The 12,459-nt window shown below is 52.2% G+C and overlaps 1 protein-coding gene across 6 annotated transcripts in view; it reads right to left on the bottom strand.

Annotated features, from left to right (window-relative positions):
- Window positions 1-12,459, bottom strand: part of ASXL2 (ASXL transcriptional regulator 2) — an 82,719-nt gene that overhangs the window by 12,948 nt on the left and 57,312 nt on the right. For all 6 annotated transcript variants that reach the window (XR_012689504.1, XR_012689505.1, XM_075201080.1 and 3 more), the window contains 2 exons: window positions 9,443-9,572; window positions 2,408-2,548 (listed from right to left, as the gene is read on the bottom strand). Coding sequence is in view for 4 of the 6 variants with exons in the window: in XM_075201080.1 (XP_075057181.1) it covers window positions 2,408-2,548; window positions 9,443-9,572 (271 nt within the window). In the remaining 2 variants the exon portion in view is untranslated. The remainder of the gene's footprint in view (window positions 1-2,407; window positions 2,549-9,442; window positions 9,573-12,459) is intronic.

Genomic DNA, 12,459 nt, shown 5'->3' with positions numbered 1-12,459 from the left:
GATAACTGGCACATTCTACGAGGACAACTGGCACATTCTACGAGGACAACTGGCATATTCTTCTAGGACAACTGGCACATTCTACGAGGACAACTGGCACATTCTACGAGGACAACTGGCACATTCTTCTAGGACAACTGGCACATTCTACGAGGACAACTGGCACATTCTACGAGGACAACTGGCACATTCTTCAAGGACAACTGGCACATTCTACTAGGACAACTGGCACATTCTACGAGGACAACTGGCACATTCTTCGAGGACAACTGGCACATTCTACGAGGACAACTGGCACATTCTACGAGGACAACTGGCATATTCTTCTAGGACAACTGGCACATTCTACGAGGACAACTGGCACATTCTTCAAGGACAACTGGCACATTCTTCGAGGACAACTGGCACATTCTACGAGGACAACTGGTACATTCTTCTAGGACAACTGGCACATTCTTCTAGGACAACTGGCACATTCTACGAGCACAACTGGCACATTCTACGAGGACAACTGGCACATTCTTCTAGGTCAACTGGCACATTCTACGAGGACAACTGGTATATTCTACGAGGATAACTGGCACATTCTACGAGGACAACTGGCACATTCTACGAGGACAACTGGCATATTCTTCTAGGACAACTGGCACATTCTACGAGGACAACTGGCACATTCTACGAGGACAACTGGCACATTCTTCTAGGACAACTGGCACATTCTACGAGGACAACTGGCACATTCTACGAGGACAACTGGCACATTCTTCAAGGACAACTGGCACATTCTACGAGGACAACTGGCACATTCTACGAGGACAACTGGCACATTCTTCAAGGACAACTGGCACATTCTACGAGGACAACTGGCACATTCTACGAGGACAACTGATACATTCTTCTAGGACAACTGGCACATTCTTCTAGGACAACTAGCGCCTTCTACCAGGATAACTGCACATTCTACAAGGACAACTGGTACATTCTACTAGGAAAACTGGCACATTATATAAAGATAATGGTCACATACACCATCCTTCACCAGCAAAGTTCCTTCATAAATCAGCAGGTGTATAGTATACTAAGGTAAGCAACATGAACCCCACCCTCTCCTCTTTTATCTCAACTCTGTCCCCCCAAGCTATCCTCAACACCAGTCTACACACAAGACACCACTGTTGCCAAGCCCTCCAATAATTCCTATTTGTCTGGGAGCTGACATGAAGCAGCGGTCAGAGATGGGTATTATCTGTATTGGAATGGCCTAACCCCATCTGTGAGTTGTTCCATGAAGGCTCAGCTCCATCATACTGACGCAACAGCCTGAGTCCACGAGAGAAGAGGATGGAGAGGGCAGGAATACACAGCATTCTTTTACTAGTGACAAACTGGCTGTAAGGAATGTCTGTGAAATTTGCACATCCAGCCACTAGAGGCCTCTGCATTTGTGACGTGCCCTTAAATTTGCCCTTTTCCAAGATGGCCAGTATGGCATCAAACAGAAGCCATCTTGGATCCTGTTTCCTGTTAGGGCCTATAATAGGCACTTTCTGGATCAGACCTTTGCTTGATTATTCTGCCTGCTCAGCTCCTGCTACTCTTCCTTGCATCCATGATTACCAGCTTTTGTACCGACCAGGCAAATGTCTGACTACGTGCTTATGTACTGACCCGGTGAACGTTTGCCTACCCACTTGAGTACCCACCTGGCAAACGTCTGACTAGCCGTTTGTTTACCGACCGGCAAATGTCTGACTACCCCCTTTTTGTACTTACCTGGCTAACGTCTGACTTCCCGCTATTGACCTTCAGGAGAGGTAAAACAGATGTGTATGTAACATGTATGATGACGTGTGTACAGATGTATGTATGTAGATATGATTTCCCTCTGGAGGGTACAATTAGTGTTATTCCCATCTATTGTTGCTCTATGAATCAAGCTTTTCTCTATCATCGCGTAATGAAGGGGCCTTAGTCCCAGAAGCAGCTTTGCAGTCCCTATGTAACAGAAATTGGTGGACTCACACATAGGGTCATGGGCAGTAATGTAATAGGTAATATATGACGTGCTTTGTTGTTTCAGCTTTTTGTAAATATAACGGTGTGATGACATTCTACTGTATAATAGAGCTGCTGAGAAGAGGCCCGGTGAGACCATACATAACACAATACACCAGGGGGTAATTGTATCAAGCTGCGAGTTTCTGGCAGATTTGAAAAGTGGAGATGCTGCTTTTAGCAGCCAATCAGATTCTAGCTGTAATTTTGTAGGATGTGCTAAACGTATGATAACTAGAATCTCATTGGTTCCTATAGGCAACATCTCCACTTTTCAAACACGCTGGACATTCGCAGCTTGATACATTTACCCCCATCTGTCCATCAATCAGAACCACTATATGACACTTACTGGCTTGTAGCCGGTCTGACCGCTGCAGAGCTTTCTTCCCCAGGCCATGTAGGGATTCATTGGATTTAACTGCCAAAGCGGAGGTGGGCGCCGAGATCTGTGAGGTCCTGGACTGTGCCTCTGTGCGCTTTGCTGCCCACGCTGAAAAAAATGAGACATAGGAACCGCTTATGCTTCAAGCAATGAGCAGGGGTGATACCACTGGTGGTCTATGTACTGTGAGCTGTGGTGGGTTTAGCAGGGTGATACCACTGGTGGTCTATGTACTGTGAGCTGTGGTGGGTTTAGCGGGGGTGATACCGCTGGTGGTCTACGTACTGTGAGCTGTGGTGGGTTTAGCAGGGTGATACCGCTGGTGGTCTACGTACTGTGAGCTGTGGTGGGTTTAGCAGGGTGATACCACTGGTGGTCTACGTACTGTGAGCTGTGGTGAGTTTAGGGGGGGTGATACCGCTGGTGGTCTACGTACTGTGAGCTGTGGTGGGTTTAGCGGGGGTGATACCGCTGGTGGTCTATGTACTGTGAGCTGTGGTGGGTTTAGCAGGGTGATAAAGCTGGTGGTCTACGTACTGTGAGTGGTGATGGGTTTAGCAGGGTGATACCGCTGGTGGTCTACGTACTGTGAGCGGTGATGGGTTTAGCAGGGTGATACCGCTGGTGGTCTACGTACTGTGAGCGGTGATGGGTTTAGCAGGGTGATACCGCTGGTGGTCTACGTACTGTGAGCTGTGGTGGGTTTAGCGGGGGTGATAAAGCTGGTGGTCTACGTACTGTGAGCTGTGGTGGGTTTAGCAGGGTGATACCACTGGTGGTCTACGTACTGTGAGCTGTGGTGGGTTTAGCAGGGTGATACCGCTGGTGGTCTATGTACTGTGAGCTGTGCTGGGTTTAGCGGGGGTGATACCGCTGGTGGTCTACGTACTGTGAGCGGTGATGGGTTTAGCAGGGTGATACTGCTGATGGTCTACGTACTGTGAGCGGTGATGGGTTTAGCAGGGTTATACCGCTGATGGTCTACGTACTGTGAGCTGTGGTGGGTTTAGCAGGGTGATACCACTGGTGGTCTACGTACTGTGAGCTGTGGTGGGTTTAGCAGGGTGATACCGCTGGTGGTCTACGTACTGTGAGCTGTGCTGGGTTTAGCGGGGGTGATACCGCTGGTGGTCTACGTACTGTGAGCGGTGATGGGTTTAGCAGGGTGATACTGCTGATGGTCTACGTACTGTGAGCGGTGATGGGTTTAGCAGGGTGATACCGATGATGGTCTACGTACTGTGAGCTGTGGTGGGTTTAGCAGGGTGATAAAGCTGGTGGTCTACGTACTGTGAGCGGTGATGGGTTTAGCAGGGTGATAAAGCTGGTGGTCTACGTACTGTGAGCGGTGATGGGTTTAGCAGGGTGATACCGCTGGTGGTCTACGTACTGTGAGCGGTGATGGGTTTAGCAGGGTGATACCGCTGGTGGTCTACGTACTGTGAGCGGTGATGGGTTTAGCAGGGTGATACCGCTGGTGGTCTACGTACTGTGAGCTGTGGTGGGTTTAGCGGGGGTGATAAAGCTGGTGGTCTACGTACTGTGAGCTGTGGTGGGTTTAGCAGGGTGATACCACTGGTGGTCTACGTACTGTGAGCTGTGGTGGGTTTAGCAGGGTGATACCGCTGGTGGTCTATGTACTGTGAGCTGTGCTGGGTTTAGCGGGGGTGATACCGCTGGTGGTCTACGTACTGTGAGCGGTGATGGGTTTAGCAGGGTGATACCGCTGATGGTCTACGTACTGTGAGCTGTGGTGGGTTTAGCAGGGTGATACCACTGGTGGTCTACGTACTGTGAGCTGTGGTGGGTTTAGCAGGGTGATACCGCTGGTGGTCTACGTACTGTGAGCTGTGCTGGGTTTAGCGGGGGTGATACCGCTGGTGGTCTACGTACTGTGAGCGGTGATGGGTTTAGCAGGGTGATACCGATGATGGTCTACGTACTGTGAGCTGTGGTGGGTTTAGCAGGGTGATAAAGCTGGTGGTCTACGTACTGTGAGCGGTGATGGGTTTAGCAGGGTGATACTGCTGATGGTCTACGTACTGTGAGCGGTGATGGGTTTAGCAGGGTGATACCGATGATGGTCTACGTACTGTGAGCTGTGGTGGGTTTAGCAGGGTGATAAAGCTGGTGGTCTACGTACTGTGAGCTGTGGTGGGTTTAGCAGGGTGATAAAGCTGGTGGTCTACGTACTGTGAGCGGTGATGGGTTTAGCAGGGTGATACCGCTGGTGGTCTACGTACTGTGAGCGGTGATGGGTTTAGCAGGGTGATACCGCTGATGGTCTACGTACTGTGAGCTGTGGTGGGTTTAGCAGGGTGATACCGCTGATGGTCTACGTACTGTGAGCTGTGGTGGGTTTAGCGGGGGTGATACCGCTGGTGGTCTACGTACTGTGAGCTGTGGTGTGTTTAGCGGGGGTGATACCGCTGGTGGTCTACGTACTGTGAGCTGTGGTGGGTTTAGCGGGGTGATACCGCTGGTGGTCTACGTACTGTGAGCTGTGGTGGGTTTAGCGGGGTGATACCGCTGGTGGTCTACGTACTGTGAGCTGTGGTGGGTTTAGCGGGGGTGATACCGCTGGTGGTCTATGTACTGTGAGCGGTGATGGGTTTAGCAGGGTGATACCGCTGGTGGTCTACGTACTGTGAGCTGTGGTGGGTTTAGCGGGGGTGATACCGCTGGTGGTCTATGTACTGTGAGCTGTGGTGGGTTTAGCGGGGTGATACCGCTGGTGGTCTACGTACTGTGAGCTGTGGTGTGTTTAGCGGGGGTGATACCGCTGGTGGTCTACGTACTGTGAGCTGTGGTGGGTTTAGCAGGGTGATACCGCTGGTGGTCTACGTACTGTGAGCTGTGGTGGGTTTAGCAGGGTGATACCGCTGGTGGTCTACGTACTGTGAGCGGTGATGGGTTTAGCAGGGTGATACCGCTGGTGGTCTACGTACTGTGAGCGGTGATGGGTTTAGCAGGGTGATACCGCTGGTGGTCTACGTACTGTGAGCTGTGGTGGGTTTAGCGGGGGTGATACCGCTGGTGATCTACGTACTGTGAGCTGTGGTGGGTTTAGCGGGGGTGATACCGCTGGTGGTCTACGTACTGTGAGCTGTGGTGGGTTTAGCGGGGGTGATACCGCTGGTGATCTACGTACTGTGAGCTGTGGTGGGTTTAGCAGGGTGATAAAGCTGGTGGTCTACGTACTGTGAGCTGTGGTGGGTTTAGCAGGGTGATACCGCTGGTGGTCTACGTACTGTGAGCTGTGGTGGGTTTAGCAGGGTGATACCGCTGTTGGTCTACGTACTGTGAGCTGTGGTGGGTTTAGCGGGGCTGATACCACTGGTGGTCTACGTACTGTGAGCGGTGATGGGTTTAGCGGGGTTGATACCGCTGGTGGTCTACGTACTGTGAGCGGTGATGGGTTTAGCGGGGTTGATACCGCTGGTGATCTACGTACTGTGAGCTGTGGTGGGTTTAGCAGGGTGATAAAGCTGGTGGTCTACGTACTGTGAGCTGTGGTGGGTTTAGCGGGGGTGATACCGCTGGTGGTCTACGTACTGTGAGCTGTGGTGGGTTTAGCGGGGGTGATACCGCTGGTGGTCTACGTACTGTGAGCGGTGGTGGGTTTAGCGGGGGTGATAAAGCTGGTGGTCTACGTACTGTGAGCTGTGGTGGGTTTAGCAGGGTGATACCGCTGGTGGTCTACGTACTGTGAGCTGTGGTGGGTTTAGCGGGGGTGATACCGCTGGTGGTCTACGTACTGTGAGCTGTGGTGGGTTTAGCGGGGGTGATACCGCTGGTGATCTACGTACTGTGAGCTGTGCTGGGTTTAGCGGGGGTGATAAAGCTGGTGATCTACGTACTGTGAGCGGTGATGGGTTTAGCGGGGTTGATACCGCTGGTGATCTACGTACTGTGAGCTGTGGTAGGTTTAGCAGGGTGATAAAGCTGGTGGTCTACGTACTGTGAGCTGTGGTGGGTTTAGCAGGGTGATACCGCTGGTGGTCTACGTACTGTGAGCTGTGGTAGGTTTAGCAGGGTGATACCGCTGGTGGTCTACGTACTGTGAGCTGTGGTAGGTTTAGCAGGGTGATACCGCTGGTGGTCTACGTACTGTGAGCTGTGGTGGGTTTAGCGGGGGTGATACCGCTGGTGGTCTACGTACTGTGAGCTGTGGTGGGTTTAGCGGGGTGATACCGCTGGTGGTCTACGTACTGTCAGCTGTGGTGGGTTTAGCGGGGGTGATACCGCTGGTGGTCTACGTACTGTGAGCTGTGGTGGGTTTAGCGGGGGTGATACCGCTGGTGGTCTACGTACTGTGAGCTGTGCTGGGTTTAGCGGGGGTGATACCACTGGTGGTCTATGTACTGTGAGCTGTGGTGGGTTTAGCGGGGGTGATACCGCTGGTGGTCTACGTACTGTGAGCTGTGGTGGGTTTAGCGGGGGTGATACCGCTGGTGGTCTACGTACTGTGAGCTGTGGTGGGTTTAGCAGGGTGATACCGCTGGTGGTCTACGTACTGTGAGCTGTGGTGGGTTTAGCGGGGGTGATACCGCTGGTGGTCTACGTACTGTGAGCTGTGGTGGGTTTAGCGGGGTGATACCGCTGGTGGTCTACGTACTGTGAGCGGTGATGGGTTTAGCGGGGGTGATACCGCTGGTGGTCTACGTACTGTGAGCTGTGGTGGGTTTAGCGGGGGTGATACCGCTGATGATCTACGTACTGTGAGATGTGGTGGGTTTAGCGGGGGTGATACCGCTGGTGGTCTACGTACTGTGAGCTGTGGTGGGTTTAGCGGGGGTGATACCGCTGGTGGTCTACGTACTGTGAGCTGTGGTGGGTTTAGCGGGGGTGATACCGCTGGTGGTCTACGTACTGTGAGCTGTGGTGGGTTTAGCGGGGGTGATACCGCTGGTGGTCTATGTACTGTGAGCGGTGATGGGTTTAGCGGGGGTGATACCGCTGGTGGTCTACGTACTGTGAGCTGTGGTGGGTTTAGCGGGGGTGATACCACTGGTGGTCTATGTACTGTGAGCTGTGGTGGGTTTAGCGGGGGTGATACCGCTGGTGGTCTACGTACTGTGAGCTGTGGTGGGTTTAGCGGGGGTGATACCGCTGGTGGTCTACGTACTGTGAGCTGTGGTGGGTTTAGCAGGGTGATACCGCTGGTGGTCTACGTACTGTGAGCTGTGGTGGGTTTAGCGGGGGTGATACCGCTGGTGGTCTACGTACTGTGAGCTGTGGTGGGTTTAGCGGGGTGATACCGCTGGTGGTCTACGTACTGTGAGCGGTGATGGGTTTAGCGGGGGTGATACCGCTGGTGGTCTACGTACTGTGAGCTGTGGTGGGTTTAGCGGGGGTGATACCGCTGATGATCTACGTACTGTGAGATGTGGTGGGTTTAGCGGGGGTGATACCGCTGGTGGTCTACGTACTGTGAGCTGTGGTGGGTTTAGCGGGGGTGATACCGCTGGTGGTCTACGTACTGTGAGCTGTGGTGGGTTTAGCGGGGGTGATACCGCTGGTGGTCTACGTACTGTGAGCTGTGGTGGGTTTAGCGGGGGTGATACCGCTGGTGGTCTATGTACTGTGAGCGGTGATGGGTTTAGCGGGGGTGATACCGCTGGTGGTCTACGTACTGTGAGCTGTGGTGGGTTTAGCAGGGTGATACCGCTGGTGATCTACGTACTGTGAGCTGTGGTGGGTTTAGCAGGGTGATACCGCTGGTGGTCTACGTACTGTGAGCTGTGGTGGGTTTAGCGGGGGTGATACCGCTGGTGGTCTACGTACTGTGAGCTGTGGTGGGTTTAGCGGGGTGATACCGCTGGTGGTCTACGTACTGTGAGCTGTGGTGGGTTTAGCGGGGGTGATACCGCTGGTGGTCTATGTACTGTGAGCGGTGATGGGTTTAGCAGGGTGATACCGCTGGTGGTCTACGTACTGTGAGCTGTGGTGGGTTTAGCGGGGGTGATACCGCTGGTGGTCTACGTACTGTGAGCTGTGGTGGGTTTAGCGGGGGTGATACCGCTGGTGGTCTACGTACTGTGAGCTGTGCTGGGTTTAGCGGGGGTGATACCGCTGGTGGTCTACGTACTGTGAGCTGTGGTGGGTTTAGCAGGGTGATACCGCTGGTGGTCTACGTACTGTGAGCTGTGGTGGGTTTAGCAGGGTGATACCACTGGTGGTCTACGTACTGTGAGCTGTGGTGGGTTTAGCAGGGTGATACCGATGATGGTCTACGTACTGTGAGCTGTGGTGGGTTTAGCGGGGGTGATACCGCTGGTGGTCTACGTACTGTGAGCTGTGGTGGGTTTAGCGGGGGTGATACCGCTGGTGGTCTACGTACTGTGAGCTGTGGTGGGTTTAGCGGGGGTGATACCGCTGGTGGTCTACGTACTGTGAGCTGTGGTGGGTTTAGCGGGGGTGATACCGCTGGTGGTCTACGTACTGTGAGCTGTGGTGGGTTTAGCAGGGTGATACCGCTGGTGGTCTACGTACTGTGAGCGGTGATGGGTTTAGCAGGGTGATACCGCTGGTGGTCTACGTACTGTGAGCTGTGGTGGGTTTAGCGGGGTGATACCGCTGGTGGTCTACGTACTGTGAGCTGTGGTGGGTTTAGCAGGGTGATAAAGCTGGTGGTCTACGTACTGTGAGCTGTGGTGGGTTTAGCGGGGGTGATACAGCTGGTGGTCTACGTACTGTGAGCTGTGGTGGGTTTAGCGGGGGTGATACCGCTGGTGGTCTACGTACTGTGAGCTGTGGTGGGTTTAGCGGGGGTGATACCGCTGGTGGTCTACGTACTGTGAGCTGTGGTGGGTTTAGCGGGGGTGATACCGCTGGTGGTCTACGTACTGTGAGCTGTGGTGGGTTTAGCGGGGGTGATACCGCTGGTGGTCTACGTACTGTGAGCTGTGGTGGGTTTAGCGGGGGTGATACCGCTGGTGGTCTACGTACTGTGAGCTGTGGTGGGTTTAGCGGGGGTGATACCGCTGGTGGTCTACGTACTGTGAGCTGTGGTGGGTTTAGCGGGGGTGATACCGCTGGTGGTCTTCACGGTTTTCAGCAGGAGGTGCTGGCTGGAGGTAACCGCCATCCCGGCTCTGCGCTGCTTCTTCTGTTGCTGCTGTTTCAGGGCCTGCACAGCGAAGACAGACAGGATACACTGATATTGTGCACATTATACATAGGATTATACTGAAGCTAATGGACTGTATGTTCTCTCTCGCTGAGTACACACCAGCCATACTTATAACCACGGCTGTCGCTGCACTGACCGTGATTCCTGCCGGTTATGATCACTGTGTCCGTACGACGTTCCCTGCGCTCCTGACATCTATATCTGATTATTACTTATAGTAATGAGCAGTGCAGAGCCTGCAGTGATGTATGCTGGATCACTTTGTACTATTGGAATAAGCTACCCTATAAAATTTACATTCATTTGGTTGGACAATTCGAAACCACACTTGTATCCACTACAAATTCTCCTATAAGGTGTAACACAGTCCTCCTATCCATCTGCGGGCGCCTGAGACTTGGGACTGGGTGGCTCTGGTACTAAGCCTTGTTCTCCAGCATGGAATGATAGAAAGTTCAGGCGGGATAGGAGGAAAACCTGGTATTATGAGCTTCGCTCATTTATACAATAATAATATTTTAAAATCGTTAGATCAGCTTAAAACAGGGTTTAATTTGGGGTCTCCAATAAGAGATGCAACCATAAAATACAGTCTTCTAAACGTAGGCTCTTGTTGGGTGACCACTCTGCTGTCACTTCGGGATCACTGTATGAATAAAATGTGAGGTTAATATCAGTCAGGTGACGGGTGAAGTACTGTGTTAGGTACCAGGGAGTGATTGGAGTAGATGTCACGGTGTATTGACTCAATTTTGGAGGTGAAGTGGGTTCAAAGTCGAGAACAGAGAGCGAGGATCAGAGTCATAGGGAGATGATGGCGATAGGGGTTGGAGGATTGGGAGGAAATGAGAACCTTGAAGTAGGACTGGTTAAAGAGCAATTGGGTAGAACTGTAAGAGGTGAGTATGAAGACAGCATGAGTGTGTGTCTTCCTCCAGAGCTGCTCTACGATACAGGAGCATTTTTGAAGACAGCGGGTAAGTTTGGTGCCACGGTTGAGGCCGGAACCGACAAAAATTGATAGTGACAGCTGTGCAACGGAGTCCAGTGCAGTGGTATGGGAGTGATTATAGAGACAGCCTGATCACAGCAAGAAAGTGAGGGGATGGGGGAGGGGAGTGAGACCAGGGTACGATCAACGGTGTCCAGGCGCCTGGTGTGAGAACATTAAGGGATGGGGAGATGCTAAATGAGAGGAGATGGTGGTCCGATAGAGGGAAGGTGAACGGTTGAAGTCAGAGACAGTACAGAGGTGATAAAAGACCAAATCAAGGGAGTGACCAATGTGGTGGGAGGGAAAGGACCAGGGAGAAGGAGAGGGTGAGAAGTATGGAAGCACCATGGTCTGAGGGATTGTCTATAGGAATATTAGGTCAGAGGAGAGAAGGTGAGGCAGCCAGGTGGTGTAGTGATCAAGGAATTGAGAGATGGAAAAGTAGATAACACGAGGGTGGGCTGGGTGGAAGAGGCGGATAAAGTGTACCTCAAAGAAGGGAAAAGATGGGGAGGATTCAGGGGGGATAACATGGAAAGAACAGCAGGGGGAAGAAATATTCCAATGCCGTCACCTTACAGGCCCCCAGGTCTTGGTGTGTAGGAGAAGGACAGAAAGAGAGAGAGCAACAGGAGAGGTATTGTCCTCAGAGGATAGTCAGTGATGGCACCAAGGTCATGGATAGAGGTCAATATGTTACAGACTGACCTGACATTCCAGAGATGATGGAATAGAGGAAGAGGAGAGAGGTGGATGAGGTTGCTGGACTGCTAGGGTGGGCATGATTGTGAGAGTGGGGAGAGGGTTGGAACTGGACAAGAAACAGAACTAGGAGGGGACCTATTGGAGGGCTGGGGAAGGGGAACAGCAGATGGGAGAGCAGTGGTGAAGGGACTGATTTGGTGGGAAATGGATTGAAGAGGGAAAGACAGGAGGAAGAGAAAGAGGGAATAGATTTCAGGGGAGGGGATAGGTAGGAACAGAAGGAAGCAAAGGGGACTAACGGGAGAGGGGGACTAACGGGAGAGGGGGTGAGGACAGAACAGGAGGGGGAAAGATGAAGGGGGCACTGAGTCAGAGCAGGGGCAGCGGAGAAAAGGGAGGCGAGGGGCAGCAAACCTGGGCTGGTGCTGGATATGTGGTCACTGACGTACAATGTATACCATTCATTCTGTAATAGATGTGACACAATAACTATGCAGTGTTCCCCACTCTACAACAGGCTTCTGACCCATGCATTCTACTGTCTGTCCATGAGGGGGAGACAGAGCTCACGTCTCATACATTTCCCTTACATTAATATGGACATAGACCTACATATTACACAGTACTAACCATCATTGACATTAAGTAGAAGAGACTGATTGTCCGGTGTTACAGCTATGACTACTTAGAATAGAACTGCTGCAATAAGTGTATATACATTACATAGAAATAGTGTGTATAGACCCAGTGTGAATGATAAGTAACCAAAGCTATTGTCTTCCCTCCATCTAGAACCCCCTCCCCCTCTGACCTCTCTATCACTGCTGATAACTCCACTATCTCATCTGTTCCCCTATTCGGTGTCATCCTCCAGTCCTCTCTCTCCGTTGCCCACACATTCTCTTGCCAAATCCTGCTGCTTCCAGTTATGCAACATTCAGCCTTTCCTCTCCCAGGACGCCACCAAATCTCTCATCCACTTCCTGCTCATCTCCCGCTTGGACTACTGTAACCTTCTCCCACTGTCATATCGCTCCTCTTTGTTCTATACTCAATGCTGCTGCAAGACTTGCATTCAATTCTCACATCTGTCTCCCCCTCTACCATGCCCTTCACTGGCTCCCCCTCCCCTACAGAATCCTTTTCAAGCTACACACACTTATATACAAGGTCCTCGCCAGCTCC

Source organism: Mixophyes fleayi, chromosome 3, assembly GCF_038048845.1.
Source record: "Mixophyes fleayi isolate aMixFle1 chromosome 3, aMixFle1.hap1, whole genome shotgun sequence".
Taxonomy (NCBI): Eukaryota; Metazoa; Chordata; class Amphibia; order Anura; family Limnodynastidae; genus Mixophyes; species Mixophyes fleayi.
Note: the sequence above shows the minus strand (reverse complement) of the source record. Positions and strands in the feature narration are given on the sequence as shown.